Source organism: Ranitomeya variabilis, chromosome 2, assembly GCF_051348905.1.
Source record: "Ranitomeya variabilis isolate aRanVar5 chromosome 2, aRanVar5.hap1, whole genome shotgun sequence".
NCBI classification, from domain to species: domain Eukaryota; kingdom Metazoa; phylum Chordata; class Amphibia; order Anura; family Dendrobatidae; genus Ranitomeya; species Ranitomeya variabilis.
In genome coordinates this window covers 619,823,568-619,841,887 of record NC_135233.1, presented here as the reverse complement: position 1 = coordinate 619,841,887, position 18,320 = coordinate 619,823,568, and the positions used below count along the sequence as shown (strand labels likewise).

At 45.7% G+C, this 18,320-nt stretch overlaps 2 protein-coding genes across 4 annotated transcripts in view; both read left to right on the top strand.

Annotated features, from left to right (window-relative positions):
• Nucleotides 1-7,226, top strand: part of LOC143807380 (uncharacterized) — a 76,211-nt gene extending 68,985 nt beyond the window's left edge. Inside the window, exons 2-4 of the mRNA XM_077288855.1 lie at nt 820-1,015; nt 1,170-1,329; nt 2,253-7,226. Of these exons, the coding sequence (XP_077144970.1) occupies nt 4,864-6,312 (1,449 nt within the window). The 5' untranslated portion in view covers nt 820-1,015; nt 1,170-1,329; nt 2,253-4,863 and the 3' untranslated portion in view covers nt 6,313-7,226. The remainder of the gene's footprint in view (nt 1-819; nt 1,016-1,169; nt 1,330-2,252) is intronic.
• EMC8 (ER membrane protein complex subunit 8) overlaps nt 1-18,320 on the top strand; it is a 28,085-nt gene that overhangs the window by 6,503 nt on the left and 3,262 nt on the right. For all 3 annotated transcript variants that reach the window (XM_077288859.1, XM_077288860.1, XM_077288861.1), the window contains exon 4: nt 18,170-18,239. In XM_077288859.1, the coding sequence (XP_077144974.1) occupies nt 18,170-18,239 (70 nt within the window). The remainder of the gene's footprint in view (nt 1-18,169; nt 18,240-18,320) is intronic.

The window sequence follows — 18,320 nt, the reverse complement described above, 5'->3', positions numbered from 1 at the left end:
TTCTGAAATTTCATGCGGCTGTGCCATTTTTTTTTTTTTTTATCTGATTCTGATGTACTTCTGTGGTTATATGTAACCATATGGCGTTTTCGTGGCTCCGGTCTTGTTGTTTTTTATTGTAAAGTATGGCGGTTTATACTGGATTGCCTTTTCTTGGCTCTTTTTTAAAAAAAAAATATTAATTTTTTAAAAAAAGGTATGTGTCTTTTTTGTACATAGGAGGCTGTTTATGTAATTTTTTTTTTAATCTTTTCTGGGACTGTCTGGCATTGTCGTCTCTGCCATTGATTTTTATTTTAATGTATGGCGGTGTGGTTTGCTTCAGCGCTTGTTCAGTTGGCATTGTCCTATGAGTGCACTGTCCGTTGTGGTCGTAATGTTATGTAGGGTATTTTTGCTATTTGCTTCTATGTGGCTGTGTTTTTTGCATTCTGGTAATGTAATAATTTTTTAAACTTTTCATTGCAGAATTATCTTGGTAAACCATGGCCACAGAGTCAAGCCACACGTCGCAGGGGAGTGCAGTGAGTACATTATCTACTGTTGCTTACTATTCTGTGTTATTTGTACATGTGTCACAAATTATTATTATTTTTATTTTTTTTTTATTTAAAAACAGGCTTCTTCAAGTGAGGAGGAACCGACCCAGCAGGAGCAGCGACCTCGGGGCCAAGCTATGATGGCAAGACGGCGAGTAAGTATTTTTTACAACAAAATTCGGAATGTTTTTTATTTTTAGTTCTGTATTTTTTTCAGGGGGGGGGGGGTTGTGGTGGTTAGCAATTTTTGTTTAGCTTGCATAATGTTTTTCTATTCTAGGTTTCACAACGGGACCAAGAGGAGGGGATCGACGTTGATCTCCTCGTCACCTGTATCCAGGAGCGAGGCCCGTTGTGGGACAGCCGTGACCCCCTGCACACGGACCAGGTGGTGTTGAGGCGGATGTGGAATGAGGTGGCCAAATCGGTGTGGGATGGCTTTGACGGCGCTTCAGCTACGGACAAAGCAAACCTTGGTAAGTATGGCTGAAACGCCGCTCTGACCCATCAGGCCAGGAACACAACCGTGTGTGATGTGATCAACTCCTGCAAGTTTGTTGCATCGCACACGGTTGTGTTCTCATTGGAAAATGTACAATCTCTCACCTTTTTTTGTTTGCTTTTTCACAGTCAAAAAATTGAAGACAAGATGGCGTTCCATGAAGGACCGTTTCAATCAGGCCCTGCGGAAGGAGGAACAGGCTCGAAGGGGTGCTGCTGCGGCAAGGTCAACAGCCTATAAGTACACTAGGCTGCTCCACTTCCTGAGACCGGTCCTTTGCCGCTGAGCGTAAGTATTTAATTATTGGTGTACCTATTCCAACGCATCAGGTACAATATGCATGTCCACGTAGTTTATTGGCCAGCCACGTAGTTTATTGGCCAGCCACGTAGTTTATTGGCCAGCCACGTAGTATATTGCCCAGCCACGTAGTAAATTGCCAAGCCAACTAGTATATTGCCCTGTGACGTAGTATACAGCACAGAGTCACGTATATTGCCAAGCCACACATTATATTTTTTCCAGTGACGTAGTATACAGCACAGAGCAACATAGTATTTTGGCCAGCGACGTACAATATTTCATAGTGTCGTAGTATATTGGCCATTCAGCGGGAGACATTGTAGTCCACGGCAAGTTCCGTTCCCAGGGTTGGTCTGATCGCAGGACCTGTGATTACGTCTCGGTCACATGACCGTGACGTCATGTTAGGTCCTGCGATCAGCGTTAAAAATTGGCGGCCGTCGCAAACGCCTACGTGGGCGAGTATAGCTGGATATTTTTTGTAATAAAATTTGGTACATTAAAGTTTTTGCTATTGATGCGGCATAGGCAGGGTCAATAGTAAAAAGTTGGTGACACCAAGGTTTAGCGGCGGCAACGGATTGCGTTCCCCGCGCATAACGTGGTGCGTTACCGCCGGCCTGAACCCTGTGTTTGCGATGCCAGAGGGGAGTATGCGGGCGACAGGCTTTGACTGCAGGGAGTAGGGAGCGGCCATTTTATTCTGGACTGTGCCAGTCGCTGATTGGTCGCGTCAGCCATGACAGGCAGCTGGCGAGAACAATCAGCGAATGAATAACCGTGAGTGAAGGACAGACAGACTGACAGATGGAAGTGACCCTTACAATTATATGTTAACTTTTACACAGGAGGTGGCGAATGTGAAATGTTGTTTTTTGTATACTAATGTTTTCCTTATCTTTTCACAGAACACACAGCAGCACCCTCGAACCTGTTTTGCCATCTGGAGCGGTCCTTCATGAATCGCCATCGGACCCGTCACAGCCATCCCACAGCGATAGCAAGCATGCACCACCATCTAGAGAACCGGCAGCCGGTCCATCTGGTGTTCCCCTGGCCGAGGCCTCTGGCGCTCCTTCTTTCGGGTATTCCCGCCAGCGTCAGCGGGCCTCGGACCAGCCGCTAATGCCCGAATATTTGCATTTGGTCACGGTTTTCCAAAATTGTTTCAAGGTGCTGGGAGATAGGATGGACACTGCTCTGTCCAATATCGACCGGCGCCTTGAATCAATGGAATCCGAGCTCATGAAGCCGGCGAAACATTTTTTTAGTGCCATTGCTAAGGGCATGGTGGAACACCTTACACCGGAACTCCAGATTTTGGTGATGCAGGCCTGCAACAACGCCTATGTGAGTGCTCTGCAGCAGGCTAGGATCATGCAGTCAGCAGCTACAATGCCAGTTGTACCAATGTTGGCAAGCATGACTCCTAGTCCTGCTGCATAGCAACTCTACCGAGGTCCGGGAGCCGAGGGACGCCGCCACCGACACCATCACACCCAGCTGCCGAGTCCTGCTCCTGCCAGGCCCTCAAGCTCCAGAAGACTCCATTTGGAGGAACACTCGGAGGCAGAGGGAAAAAAGAGAAAAAAAGGACAGCTGCGGCGGCTCAGGCTGATCCAGTACCCACAAAAAAATTCTGAGGACTCTTATCTTAAGTAGCTTGTGAATAGGTCTGGTCTTTGTTTTTAATTCTTTTTATTGTCACACACATGTTGCACTTTGTCCCGGGATGGTAGAGGGAAGGGGGCGTGGAACCGGAGGGGAAAGAAGGAGGGGTTTTTCCTCCTACTAACCTATTTACATCCACGTCACTCCTCTGCACCCCAGACCCGTAGAAGCGCCGGCACAGGCGCAAAACGGCCGTCGTCACATCCTGTTCACCTCCTCTCCTGTGTAATTTCCCCGTGCCGTGACGAGGATGGTATTGTTGTTTACACCTCAATAAAGCATTTGGACCGCACTTGGATTGGTGAGTGTTGCCGCCTTTTTTCTACGTATTTTTTTCAGTATTTCATCTGTAAGATGCGAGCACCTCTCCTGGACGTCAGGTTCCTGCTATTCATGCCTCAGATGTACCGCAGCTGATTGGAATAGTGCATTTGCTGTGCGGCTCACTTTCTTCGTTGTGGACATTTGCATTTCTATTTTCTGAGCAAGCACGCTGTGTATTTGGAGCGGACGCATGAGGATTTGACTACCAAGTCAGGTATAAGTCAATTCAGAATGGATCCTGATTGTTCTTCTGTTCGTGTGGGTCTACAGGCCGGCCGGGAGAATGTTATGAACTATTTTAAGGAGTGTGAGCAGGTGGACGAGGTACACATGTTAAGTACCAAGGCCTTGGAGTACAAGCTCATGAGTTTATCTGAGAGAGAGATCAGACTGTTTTGGACAAATAACGCTCTCCAATCCTATAAAGATAATGGTCGTGTCCCAAGGGGACTCCGGGTGTGGAAAGATATATCACACTTCAGCAGCGACACCACCTTTAAATCTGAATGGGAGAGCATCATGCTAAAGTTCTCCCAGGACTTATTAGCGTTGGTGTTAAAATCTAACGTGCAGAATTACGAATTGTTTAATGCAGACATCTGTAAAACTCAAATTGAATTGAAAAATAGGCTCACAGCCAGTGGGCTGCGTTGAATAAGAAGTTGGACAGTAGATTGATCCCGATTCAAGCTGAAATAAAGCAGCAGAAAAGGGACAAATTTCTCCGTGATAAGGGTGACTATGATTCAGGACAGATCTTTTCATGGCATAAAGTACACAAGGAGATGCACCCGATACATCCCTCGGGGAAAATTTAATACCGGCAGAAAACGAAGAGCTAAGAGGCGGAATTAATTTAGCCGAAAGGATTATTTGACCACGGAGTCGGACTCTAGTCTCAGTGAGGGAACTACCACAAGCATGGATGCGGGAGATGGCTCCGTGCTGGAGGCTCCCATAGCTACTACTGCTACCACCTCTTTCCCTTTAGGAAGAGAACTCGAAGGGGGAGGCGGCGGCCACGTCCCCGCCTGGAGACACAAGAGGAAGAACGTGTCTTGGAGATAGGGGCGGTGGGGGGAACCTCGTTATCTGAGAATTGTGTAATAAATTTGACTAATCGCATTTTGGAACCCGCACAATTGACATTACTATCTAAAGGTCTGAATTATTGTATCCCTGATAGTTTAGATTTTTCTGAATTTCAGGTTGACCTTTTTAAAGCCATTAGAAAAATCCATCTACACAAGGCCTTCCGGTCCAGTCCTGGTAATACGGGGAGTTTGGAAGGGGAACGGCCTTGTGTTATATGACCATTGGGATTCATGACAGGTGTGGAAGGGGAAACGCTAGCAGATGCCCGTGAAGATGCCGCTTTGTTGCTGAGTCTCACGGATGATAATTTGACGGTGGATACGTGAAGCCAGGTGACCCCGTTTATGGGTGGGGTTTCTTCCACCTATATGCCAGTAACGTCCCCCGGGTAATGCGGTGGATCTGTTTGAGACATTGGTACTGAGGGATATGGAGGCCTTGGTTTACAAACGGGCCCCTCGTAATTTGACCGATCCAGAGAGGGTTGCATTAAAGGAGATGATGGGTTGGATGGATGTTATTCTGCGACCAGCAGATAAAGGGGGTAAGGTGGTTCTGATACCAAGGGAGATGTACCTTGCAGAGGCGAGACGGCAATTATCTGATGCAGACACGTATAAAAAACTGTCTGGGGACCCAACTAACAGGTTCAAAATTGAATTACGTTCCTTTTTGAGAGCGTCGGTTGAACTTGGGGTTATTACACAAAAAAAGGCTGAGAAATTATTTCCAGAGTTCCCCACTCGGCCCCATTGGTACTATCTCCCGAAGGTACACAAATCTGTCACTCAACCCCCGGGTAGACCCATCGTGTCAGGGGTGGGTTCCCTGACTGAACCCCTTTCTCAGTACCTGGATTGGTTACTACGACCCTTGCTCCGTTCTGTCCCCTCCTACATCAGGGACACAAATTTCTTTTTGGATCACATACAGGGATTTGCATGGCAGCCGGGGTTCTCCTTGGCGTCCGTTGATGTGGTCAACCTCTATACCAAGATCCCACAGTCTCTTGGGGTGGACACTATCAGGCGAGTGTTGGACACCACTGATAGGAGCCGCACCTTCAATGATTTTGTGTGTGACGGTTTGAGGTTTGTATTGACTCACAATGCTTTTACTTTTCTGGACACTTGGTATGTCCAGACCACTGGGACTGCCATGGGGACCCCGGCTGCATGCACATTCGCTAATCTGTATTTGGCTGTTTTTGAGGAGGAGTATGTGTATTCTTCTACAAATGTTTTTCTCAAGCATATAAAACTTTATTTGAGATATGTGGATGACGTGTTCCTGGTGTGGGATGGGACGGAGGGGGAGTTTGAGTCATTTGTCCAGTATCTTAATTCTTCCAATACCATGGGGATGGTGTTCACCTCTGTGTTTGGGGGCACTAGTCTGCAATTTATGGACGTGGCGGTTGAAATCCAAGAGGGGGAAATTTGTACCTCTGTCTACCATAAAACCACTGCCACTAATTCACTGTTGCACTATAACAGCTATCATCCGGAACACACTAAGCGCTCTCTGCCCTACAGTCAGCTTCTTCGCACGAGAAGAATTAATAATACGCAGTCAGGCTTTGAGGAGCAATCTGGGGATCTGTGTGTAAGACTTCGTGAGAGAGGCTACCCAGATACCATGCTACAGGAGGCTGTTGAACGTGTTAATAGACACGAACGAGGTAGGACTGTTGGGGCCAGGACTCCGGTGGGGCAACGCTTTAACTTCTGCTTTCGTTATGGCCCAATGGACCAGGAGATAAGGTCAGCTATCAGGAAGCACTGGCACGTATTGGCTAGTGATAAAGACCTGTTGGATAGGGTGATGGGCGGGCCACTTATTTCTAATCACATCCTGCTCACCACCTCTCCTGTGTAATTTCCCCGTGCCGTGACGAGGATGGTATTGTTGTTTACACCTCAATAAAGCATTTGGACCGCACTTGGATTGGTGAGTGTTGCCGCCTTTTTTCTACGTATTTTTTCAGTATTTCATCTGTAAGATGCGAGCACCTCTCCTGGACGTCAGGTTCCTGCTATTCATGCCTCAGATGTACCGCAGCTGATTGGAATAGTGCATTTGCGGTGCGGCTCACTTTCTTCGTTGTGGACTGATCCAGTACCCACACCTACCTCCCGGCCGGGGTCAAGCCGGAGCCGGACTAGCCAGAGCCAGTCAACAAGCACTCGTAGACTGGTGGTGCCTCCTCCCCCCCCCCCCCCCCCCTCCAGAGGTGGCAATATCACCACCGTCGGCCACAGGGTGGTCGGAAATACCGTCCAGCATTCTGGACTACGGTTCATCCTCCTCCTCCTCTACCCACTCCCAAACCGGTACTTGTCAATCACCCTTGATTGCGGACGTCCATACCCCTTAATAATATTTCCCCCTTTTTTTGTGTGTCCCAAAATAAAAATCTTATTTTGAAAACTAATTATTTCTATTGTTCTAAATTAGTTGGCGGCAACTCACACCGTGCGCCGTGTACACAAATCTTTTGTTTTTTACACCTCATATCTGCAATGTCAGACACTATTTTATCAATTGTTTAATCTGCATTTTTTTCGTGTCTATCATTGTAGTATGAGTTGTAAACACAAAGAGGATTAAAAAATGTTATAATTTTTAAACATACAATAAGGTCATGGGTCAGGTGAGGTGGTAGCAATGGTCACGTGGCCAAGTGTCGCCACTATTTGACTCAGGATCTATTTCAGCATCCTGAGTTCAATAGTTTTAACTCACTAGAGTTGAGCAAACATGATCGGCTCCCTCCTTGGCTAGCTATAACACTTGCCAACTACTTGCATATGGAACCCGGCTTCCTGGAGTGCGGATGATGATCTGCATTTTTCAGCCACCACAGCCGCATGTTCCGAGGCTGTGTGACAGGCACAACATATGCACAACCCAAGCCTATTTGTTGGCCTCGCCATGCACGTATAGTGCCTGTCACACAGCCGCGGCACATGCAGCTGCGGCGGCTGAAAACTGGTGAACAGCCAGCGCGCTCCATGAAGCCGGGTTCCATATGCAACTAGTCGGCAAGCTTTATAGCTTGACAAGGAGGGAGCAGAGCATGTTTGCTCAACTATAGAACACACGGCCATGTGAACATAATGGTTTGGCAGAGTGTATTTGGGAGCTGGTGATCACCTTAGTACATTTTCTGTGGTACACACTAGACCGGTTGGTAGGAAAATGCACATTAGAATAGTTAAAACATTTTTTTATTGAGAACAACATTTTTTTAAAAAAAGGGGAGCAGGTTTTTTACAGTAAAGGCACAATAAAGTAAGTATATTCAAAACACAAAACAGTAGAAAAGCTAGGTTCATTACAAATTTGAAAAAACATTACATTAGGCACCTTTTAACCCCTTAGTGACAGAGCCAATTTGGTACTTAATGACCGAGCCAATTTTTACAATTCTGACCAGTGTCACTTTATGAGGTTATAACTCTGGAACGCTTTATCGGATCCCGCTGATTCTGAGATTGTTTTTTCGTGACATGTTGTACTTCAAATTAGTGGTAACATTTCTTCGATATTACTTGCGATTATTTATGAAAAAAATGGAAATATGGCGAAAATTTTTAAAATTTTGCAATTTTCAAACTTTGTATTTTTATGCCCTTAAATCAGAGAGATATGTCACAAAAAATAGTTAATAAATAACATTTCTCACATGTCTACTTTACATCAGCACAATTTTGGAAACAATTTTTTTTTTTGTTAGGGAGTTATAAGGGTTAAAAGTTGACCAGCAATTTCTCATTTTTACAACACCATGTTTTTTTTAGGGACCACATCACCTTTGAAGTGATTTTGAGGGGTCTATATGATAGAAAATAACCAAGTGTGACACCATTCTAAAAACTGCACCCCTCAAGCTGCTCAAAACCACATTCAAGAAGTTTATTAACCCTTTACGTACTTCACAGGAACTAAAACAATGTGGAAGAAAAAAATTAACATTTTACTTTTTTTTGCAAACATTTTACTTCAGAACCATTTTTTTAAATTTTCACAAGTGTAAAAACAGAAATTTAACCACAAATTTTGTTGTGCAATTTTTCCTGAGTACGCCGATACCCCATATGTGGAGGTAAACCACTGTTTGGGCGCACCGCAGAGCTTGGAAGTGAAGGAGCACCGTTTGACTGTTTCAATGCAGAATTGGCTGGAATTGAGATCGGACGCCATGTCGCGTTTGGAGAGCCCCTAATGTGCCTAAACAGTGGAAACCGCCCACAAGTGACACCATTTTGGAAACTAGACCCCCCAAGGAACTTATCTAGATGTGTGGTGAGCACTTTGAACCCCCAAGTGCTTCACAGAAGTTTATAACGTACAGCCGTGAAAATAAAAAATCGCATTTGTTTTCACAAAAATGATTTTTTCGCCCACAAATTCTTATTTTCACAAGGGTAACAGGAGAAATTAGACCACAAAAGTTGTTGTGCAATTTCTCCTGAGTACGTCGATACCCCATATGTGGAGGTAAACCACTGTTTGGGCGCACCGCAGAGCTTGGAAGTGAAGGAGCACCGTTTGACTTTTTCAATGCAGAATTGGCTGGAATTGAGATCGGATGCCATGTCGCGTTTGGAGAGTCCCTGATGTGCCTAAACAGTGGAAACCCCCCACAAGTGATACCATTTTGGAAACTAGACCCCCCAAGGAACTTATCTAGATGTGTGGTGAGCACTTTGAACCCCCAAGTGCTTCACAGAAGTTTATAACGTAGAGCCGTGAAAATAAAAAATCTCATTTTTTCTACAAAAATGATCTTTTTGCCCCCAAATTTTTATTTTCACAAGGGTAACAGGAGAAATTAGACCACAAAAGTTGTTGTGCAATTTCTCCTGAGTACGTCGATACCCCATATATGGGGGTAAACCACTGTTTGGGCGCACCGCAGAGCTTGGAAGAGAAGGAGTGTCGTTTTACTTTTTCAATGTAGAATTGGCTGGAATTGAGATCGGACGCCATGTCACGTTTGGAGAGCCGCTGATGTGCCTAAACAGTAGAGACCCCCCACATATGACACCATTTTGGAAACTAGACCCCTTAAGGAACTTATCTAGATGTGTGGTGAGCACTTTAAACCCCCAGGTGCTTCACAGAAGTTTATAACGTAGAGCCGTGAAAATAAAAAAATCGCATTTTTTCTACAAAAATGATCTTTTTGCCTCCAAATTTTTATTTTACCAAGGGTAACAGGAGAAAATGGACCCCAGAAGCTGTTGTACAATTTGTCTTGAGTACGCCGACACCCCATATGTGGGGGTAAACCACTGTTTGGGCGCATGGCTGAGCTCGGAAGCAAAGGAGCGCCATTTGACTTTTCAATGCAAAATTGACTGGAATTGAGATCGGACGCCATGTCGCGTTTGGAGAGCCCCTGATGTGCCTAAACAGCAGAAACCCCCCAAAAGTGACCCCATTTTGGAAACTAGACCCCCCATGGAACTTATCTAGATGTGTAGTGAGAACTTTGAATGCCCAAGTGCATCACAGAAGTTTATAATGCAGAGTCGTGAAAATAAAAAATATATATTTTTTAACAATAAAGATTTTTTAGCCCCCAAGTTTTTATTTTCACAAGGGTAACAAGAGAAATTGGACCCCAAAAGTTGTTGTCCAATTTGTCCTGAGTATGCTGGTACCCCATATGTGGGGGTAAACCACTGTTTGGGCGCATGGCAGAGCTCGGAAGGGAAGGAGTGCCATTTTGGAATGCAGACTTTGATAGAATTGTCTGCGGGCGTTATGTTGCCTTTGCAGACCCCTAATGTACCTAAACAGTAGAAACCCCCAACAAGTGACCCCATTTTGGAAAATAGACCCCCCAAGGAACTTATCTAGATATGTGGTGAGAACTTTGAATGCCCAAGTGCTTCACAGAAGTTTATAATGCAGAGTAGTGAAAATAAAAAATATTTTTTTTCCCACAAAAAAGATTTTTTTAGCCCCCAAATTTTTATTTTCACAAGGGTAACAAGAGAAATTGGACCCCAAAAGTTGTTGTCCAATTTGTCCTGAGTATGCTGGTACCCCATATGTGGGGGTAAACCACTGTTTGGGCGCACGGCAGAGCTCGGAAGGGAAGGAGCGCCATTTTGCAATGCAGACTTTGATAGAATTGTCTGCGGGCGTTATGTTGCGTTTGCAGACCCCTAATGTACCTAAACAGTAGAAACCCCCACAAGTGACCAAATTTTGGAAACTAGACCCCCTAAGGAACTTATCTAGATATGTGGTGAGAACTTTGAAAGCTCAAGTGCTTCACAGAAATTTATAATGCAGAGTAGTGAAAATAAAAAAATATATTTTTTTCCAACAAAAAAGATTTTTAGCCCCCAAGTTTTTATTTTCACAAGGGTAACAGGAGAAATTGGACCCCAAAAGTTGTTGTCCAATTTATCCCGAGTACGCTGATGCCCCATATGTGGGGGTAAACCACTGTTTGGGCGCACGGCAGAGCTCAGAAGGGAGGGAGTACCATTTGACTTTTTTAGCGCAAAATTGGCTGTCGTGTTTGGAGACCCCCTGATGTACCTAAACAGTGGAAACCCCCCAATTCTAACTCCAACCCTAACCCCAACACAGCCCTAACCCTAATCTCAACCCGATCCATAATCCTAATCACAACCCTAACGATAATCACAACCCTAACCCCAAAACAGCCCTAATCTCAACCCTAACCATAACCCCAATCAAAACCCTAAATCCAACACACCCCTAACCCTAATCCCAACCCTAACCCTAATCCCAACCCTAATCCCAAACGTAACACTAATCCCAACCCTAATCCAAACCCTAACCCTAATCCCAACTCTAACCCTAACTTTAGCCCCAACCCTAACTTTAGCCCCAACCCTAACCATAACTTTAGCCCCCGTCGTCACAAAAAAAGTTCAATGTAACCTTTTTTTTGTACGTCGCGTCCGCCATTTCCGCGGATGCGTGGCCTTAACTCTGCCCCCTCCTCCCCAGGACATAGACTGGGCAGCGGATGCGTTGAAAAACTGCATCCGCTGCCCACGTTGTGCACAATTTTCACAACGTGCGTCGGTACATCGGGCCGACGCATTGCGACCGCCCCGTACCGACGCAAGTGTGAAAGAAGCCTTAGGCTACTTTCAGACATAGCGCATTTTTGAGCGCTATTTTGCGGGCGCTTTTCAAAAATGCGCAATGTCATTTTCGTCTGCCGGCAAAGTGAATGAGAAATTCACTTTGCCGTTCAGACACACCGCAAAAAAACGCGGCGCTTTTGTCTGCAAACACGCCGGCGTAAAAAGAATTGACATGTCAATTCTTTACGCAGCGGCGTGTCTGCGTATCCCCCTAGGGCCCCATATTACCTTCCACACACAGCGCCTTTGTCCTGGGTGTCGGCGTCTTTGTACGGAGGGGTTGACACCCAGGACCGGACGTGACGTCGGACAGGAAGAGGGAAGCCCCCGCCCCCCAGTGAAGCAGCATGGAGTCCTTGTGTGTGTGTGCGTGTGTGTGCGTGTGTGTGCGTGTGTGTGTCCCCATGCGACGCTAGTGCCACCATTGTGCTAAGTCGCCGTATGGGACTACTACTCCCATCCGGTATTAGGATGGGAGAGTTGTCCCTGTGTCCGGCGACTTAGCACAATTGTAAAGTTACACAAAACACCTACACACAATACACATACATGACACACAGTACATACAACATATAACACAGAGTATATACTCACCAACAGCACACTTGTAGGCGAAGCCCTCGATCCTCCAGGAAAAAATCCAAAAATAATAAACCAAATTCATACTCCCTGTCCGCAGAATCCATAAAACGAGTGTCCCACGCCGATCGGCTGCTCTCCGGCGATACACTGCCAGGAGCGAAGCTCCTAGCAGTGTATCGCGTACTGTTCCGGAGTTCAATGACTCCGGCGTCTCGGTTAACAGCAGTACAGCTGCGTTGAACTTTCCCACGCAGCACTGCCGTTAAGCGAGAGTGCCGGGGTCAATGACCGCCGGTAAACTCGCTCGCGCATGCGCAGTGACACACCGACAGGAACTATGGCTCCTGTCAGTGTGTTGCTGCAGCCGTGGAGAGCAGACATATCTCTGGATGTGTCTGTTCTCCATGGAAAATCTTGATACGTGGCACTTAAATATGTGGCAATTAAATACGTGACACGTGGCACTTATACGTGATACGTGTCACTTAAATACGTGGCACTGAAATACGTGATACGTGGCACTTTGATACGTGGCACGTGTCACTTAAATACGTGGCACTGAAATATGTGGCACGTGGCACTTTGATACGTGGCACGTGTCTCTTAAATACGTGGCACGTGGCACTGAAAGATGTGGCACGTGGCACTTTGATACGTGGCACGTGGCACTTTGATACGTGGCACGTGGCACTGAAATATGTGGCACGTGGCACTTTGATACGTGGCACGTGGCACTTTGATACGTGGCACGTGGCACTTTGATACGTGGCACGTGGCACTTTGATACGTGGCACGTGGCACTTTGATACGTGGCACGTGGCACTTTGATACGTGGCACTGAAATATGTGGCACGTGGCACTTTGATACGTGGCACGTGTCACTTAAATACGTGGCACGTGGCACTGAAATATGTGGGACACGTCGCACAAAAAAGTTACATGTAGTTTTTTTTGTGTCGACGGTCCGCCGAAGCACGACGCATCCGTCGCACGACGGATGCGACATGTGGCAATCCGTCGCAATGCGTCGCTAATGCAAGCCAATGGAGAAAAAACGCATCCTGCAAGCACTTTTGCAGGATGCGTTTTTTCTCCAACGACGCATTGCGACGGAAGCCAAAAAACGCTAGTGTGAAAGTAGCCTAACCCTAACCCTAGCCCTAACCCTAACCCTAAATTTAGCCCCAACCCTAACCCTAACTCTAACCCTAACTCTAACCCTAACCCTAACCCTAATTTTAGCCCCAACTTGTCTTCTCCTGCCGGCCGGCAGATGGCAGCAGATGGCGGGCGCACTGCGCATGCGCCCGCCATGATGAAAAAGCCGGCTGGCAGGAGAAGACAGAAGAGGACCCAGGGACCCCGGGTGAGTATGATAGGGTCCCCGAATCCCCCTATTTCTCTGTCCTCTGATGTGCGATCACATCAGAGGACAGAGAAATAACTGATCGCTTTTTTTTTTTTTTTTTTTTTTGCGGTCGCCGGTAAACTGTTAATTACCGGCGATCGCAAAGCAGGGGTCGGTGCAAATCGACCCCGATCATGTTCTTTGGGGTCTCGGCTACCCCCGGCAGCCGAGACCCCAAAGAACATCCGGGTGCCGGGCGGCGGGCGCACTGCGCGTGCGCCCGCCATTTTTTCCCGGAAAAAAGATGGCGGCGCCCATGGGGAGACACGAGGAGCACCGGGGGAGGTAGGTAAGTATTGGGGGGCTATTGGGGGCCATCGGGGACCACATTTCTCTGTCCTCCGATGTGCGATCACATCGGAGGACAGAGAAATTAAACGGCAAATCGCGTTTTTTTTTTTTTTGTTGCGACCGCCGGTAAACGGTTAATTACCGGCGATCGCAACTCGGGGGTCGGTAAAAACCCCCCGAATCATGTTCTCTGGGGTCTCGGCTACCCTCGGCAACCGAGACCCCAGAGAAAATCCGACTCTGGGGGGCGCTATTCACTTTTTCCACAGCGCCGTTAATTAACGGCGCTGTGGTTTAAGTACCCTTAGCGGCCGCCGTTAAAAGGCGTATCGGCGGTCGTTAAGGGGTTAATCTGGTTACATTGAATGGACACAATAGTGTTAAAATCTTTTATTGTCATTATATTCTTTTATTTTAAAAACTATAAATTTAATTTTAGTTAAAAGCACGATAAAGTATAACTGTAAAACCTAAACACTACACCATTTCATCTTGCCATGACACACGCCCAATATCAGAAACAAAATAGGAAGCAAATCGATCCCTCATTTGCCCAATTTCAACAGTTGTCCTCAGAGGATGATCTTGGAAATCGGGCAATGGGTTTGATATGGGTTCATATAGTTCCACGTTCAGTCTCTCTTTGGCAATAATATAATTGTGGAGAACCACACAAGCCTTCACCACCTCATCCACTGTCTCAATTTTTAGATTAATGGCGGATCCTAAAATACGCCATTTGGAGACCAGGATCCCAAAGGCGCACTCCACAGTTCTTCTGGCCCTGGACAGTCTATAATTAAATACACTTTTGGTGTGGTCCAAGCACCGACTGGAGTAGGGTTTCAGTAGGTTACCACACATTTGAAATGCCTCATCCCCAACCACAACAAATTGCATTGCCGGGCCTTCGGTGTTGGGAAGAGGTCGTGGCTGGGGGAAATGAAAATTGTTCCCATATAACCTTCGGCCCATATCAGACTCTTTTTAAATGTCCGCGAGTCATTTGTACGGCCAAACGCTCCAATGTCGATAAACCTGCAGTCCGCACCTGCAATTGCCATGAGCACGGTGGAAAAGTATTTTTTATAATTAAAAAACTGAGATCCAGTTCTTGCAGGCTTTGTAATCCTAATGTGCTTCCCATCCACAGCTCCAATGCAGTTCGGGAAAGAACACAGTTGTTCAAATTTTTGGGCGTTGGCCTCCCACAATTCAGTTGTAGGGAGGGGTAAAAATTCATCCCGGAGATAGTCGCACAAAGCGCGGCATGTGTCGGCAACAATTCCTGAAAGTGTGGAGACTCCAATCCTAAATTGGAAATGCGGGGATCTTAAGGTCTCTCCGGCAGCCAGGAAACTGCCAAGAAGAAAACTTAAAAAATTTAATTAAGTACATTGAAAAAAAAAATAAAAATGTACAAAAAAAAATAAAAATAAAATAAAATAAAAAATAAAATTACAGAACATATGACAGGCGTTCACATTGCAAGATAACGTACCGTAGAGTCACCAGCAACCGTTGCTCTGCAGAAATCGATCTCCGTAGCTGTGTCTCCTGCCTGGTAATGGCTCCTTCCACAAGACGCAGCAGATACCGTAAGCTGTCTTGAGACATCCTGGTAAATTCAAAATATTTTTCCAGATTGTCATTTAGCTCGCCAAACAAGCAATGGTAGGCTCCACGGCTCTCCCGGACTTCAACTATAGGGTGTAGCCAAAAGCGCCGATGACTCCTTCTCCGTTTTTCTCTTTTCCTTTGTTCGTAATAGGCAATAGCATAAGCATTAGCCAAGGCAAAATCCAACTCCATATTCATGTAGATACTCTCCATGGAACGCTCCATCATGATGCTGGAAACACAAGCAAAATGGGTGGAATTCATCTCTGCCAGGGTATATATACACAAATTCCATTACACCAACCCTCTTCTATCCATTGGTGGTCTTTATCTAGTGTCTAGACACTAAATTTGTTTTTTTTTTCTGCCATTGTGTAAAGAAAGACCTCATTGTAGGCCAACACATGCGTCGAAAAACGCAGCAATTTTTGCAAAAAATGCGTTTTTCGACGCATGCGTTGAACGCATGCGTCGAAAAATGTTGCGTTTTGTATGCGTTTTGAATGCCTTATGCGTTGCGTCGACGACGCTGCTCCAAAAGGCGCAAATGTGAACGTAGCCTAAGCAAGTTGAAAATGAAATTATCTCTAAAGTGCCTAAAGTTACAGGTGACACGTTTCCTTTGTGTTTTAGGTAAAAAAAAAATCGTCTTTCACATTTTAAAATTTACAAAAAGAAAATGGGCCGATGAAAAAGTTTGTGCACCCTGCATGGTTAGTACATGGTAGTGCCCCCTTTTGCAGGTATCACAACTTGTAAACACATTTTGTAGGGTCTTTCAGTTCTTGTTTGATGTATTTTCATCTATTCTTCCTTGGAGTATTCCTCTACTTCTGTGAGATTCCTGGGCTGTCTTGCTTCCTCTGCTATTTTGAGGTCTAGCCACAGATTTTCAATGATGTTCAGGTCAGGGGACTGTGAGGGCCATTGTAAAACCTTCAGTTTGCTCCTTATGAGGTTGTCTATTGTGGATTGTGACGTGTGTTTAGGATCAGTCTCCATTTGTATACACATTATTGATCCCGGAGGAAATTACGCTATTACAGCAGCAATACAAACAGCAGTACATAAAATATTAGGACACAAATCTTGCACAAGTATACCAACATTACATAACAAATGTGGGTGGTTCAGGTGTATACGTCACTGTTAACTGACATTAGTACACCAGCAATCAGTCATTGCCTACCACCCTTAGGAAATTATTATACATCCCCATAGCAGTAGGTACAAGCGATTTCCTGAATTTCTCCTTCTTACACATGTGTAGCAGCCGGCATCCTCTTTTTCTTCTCACCTTCAGCTTTTTTTACAGATGGTGTTAAGTTTGCTTCAAGAATTTGTTTAAATTTAATTGAATCCATTCTTTCCCCTCTACCCGTGAAATGTTCCCGCGCCATTGGCTGCAGCACAACCCCAAAGCATGATTGCTTAATGGTTGGCGAGATATTTTTTTTTTTTCCTGAAATCCTGTGTCCTTTTTTTCCCCTCACATACCTGTGATCATTGTGGCCAGAAAGTTCTATTTTACCCTGATCATTCCACAGAACTTGTTTTCAAAATGCATCAGGCTTATTTAGATGTTCATTTGCTTATTTCTGATGCTAAATTTTATGGTGAGGACGCAGAAGAGGTTTTCTTCTGATGACTCTTCCATTAAGGCCATATTTGTGCAGGTGTCTCTGAACAGTAGAACAATGTATCCCAGCTCTAGAGTCAAATCTTTCTGAAGGTCTTTTGCAGTCAAGCGGGGGTACTGATTTACCTCTAGCTATCCTATGAGCAGCTCACTGAAACTTTGCTTGGTCTTCCAGGTCTTATCTTGACCTCCACTGTTCCTGTTATCGGCCATTTCTTAATTACTTTTCGAAGTGAGGAAAGGACAACTTGTAAGTGCTTTTCTCGCTTCTTACAGCCTTCTCCTGCTTTGTGGCCTCCACCATTCTCAGAGTGCTCGGCAGCTGCTTAGAATAACCCATGGCTGCTGTATTTTGGCATAAGGATAGAGGAGGCTGGGTTTTTATAAAACTGGGAAATTTGCATCACCCGACCTTTCCTAACGATGATAGTGAACAAGCCAATCTCCAAGGGTGCTCAAACTTTTTCTTTGTAATGGCCCGATTCTAACGCATCGGGTATTCTAGAATATGCATGGCCACGTAGTATGTTGCCCAGCCACGTAGTATGTTGCCCAGCCACGTAGTATGTTGCCCAGCCACGTAGTATGTTGCCCAGCCACGTAGTATGTTGCCCAGCCACGTAGTATGTTGCCCAGCCACGTAGTATATTGCCCAGCCACGTAGTATATTGCCCAGCCACGTAGTATGTAGTATATTGGTCAGCCACGTAGTATATTGGCCAGTGACGTAAAATAAAAAATAAACATATACTCACCTTCCGGAGGCCTGTTGAAGTCCTGGCGCCTGTGTACGGTGCACGTGGCAGCTTCCGGTCCCAGGGTTGGTATGAGCGCAGGACCTGTGATGACGTCGCGGTCACATGACCGTGACGTCATGGAAGGTCCTTCTCGCATAGCATCCTTTGCACGGAACCTGCCGCTTGCACTGCCGAGGACAGCGGGCGACGTCGGAGGGTGAAAATAACCTTTTTTTTTAATTTTTATTATTATTTGTAACATTAGATCTTTTTTACTAGTGATGCTGCATGCGCATTTATTTCTGTGTTTCAGTCTGAATCTGGTCGCCGAGAGAATCGCCTCACGGATCGCAGAGGGGTGCAGCGACGCCGCATTAATAATGGTACGGAAGTCTGCGTTATCCAGCAGTGCAATATTGGGGCAGCGTCTTATGCGGGGGGCCAACTGTTACATAAAAGGTGGT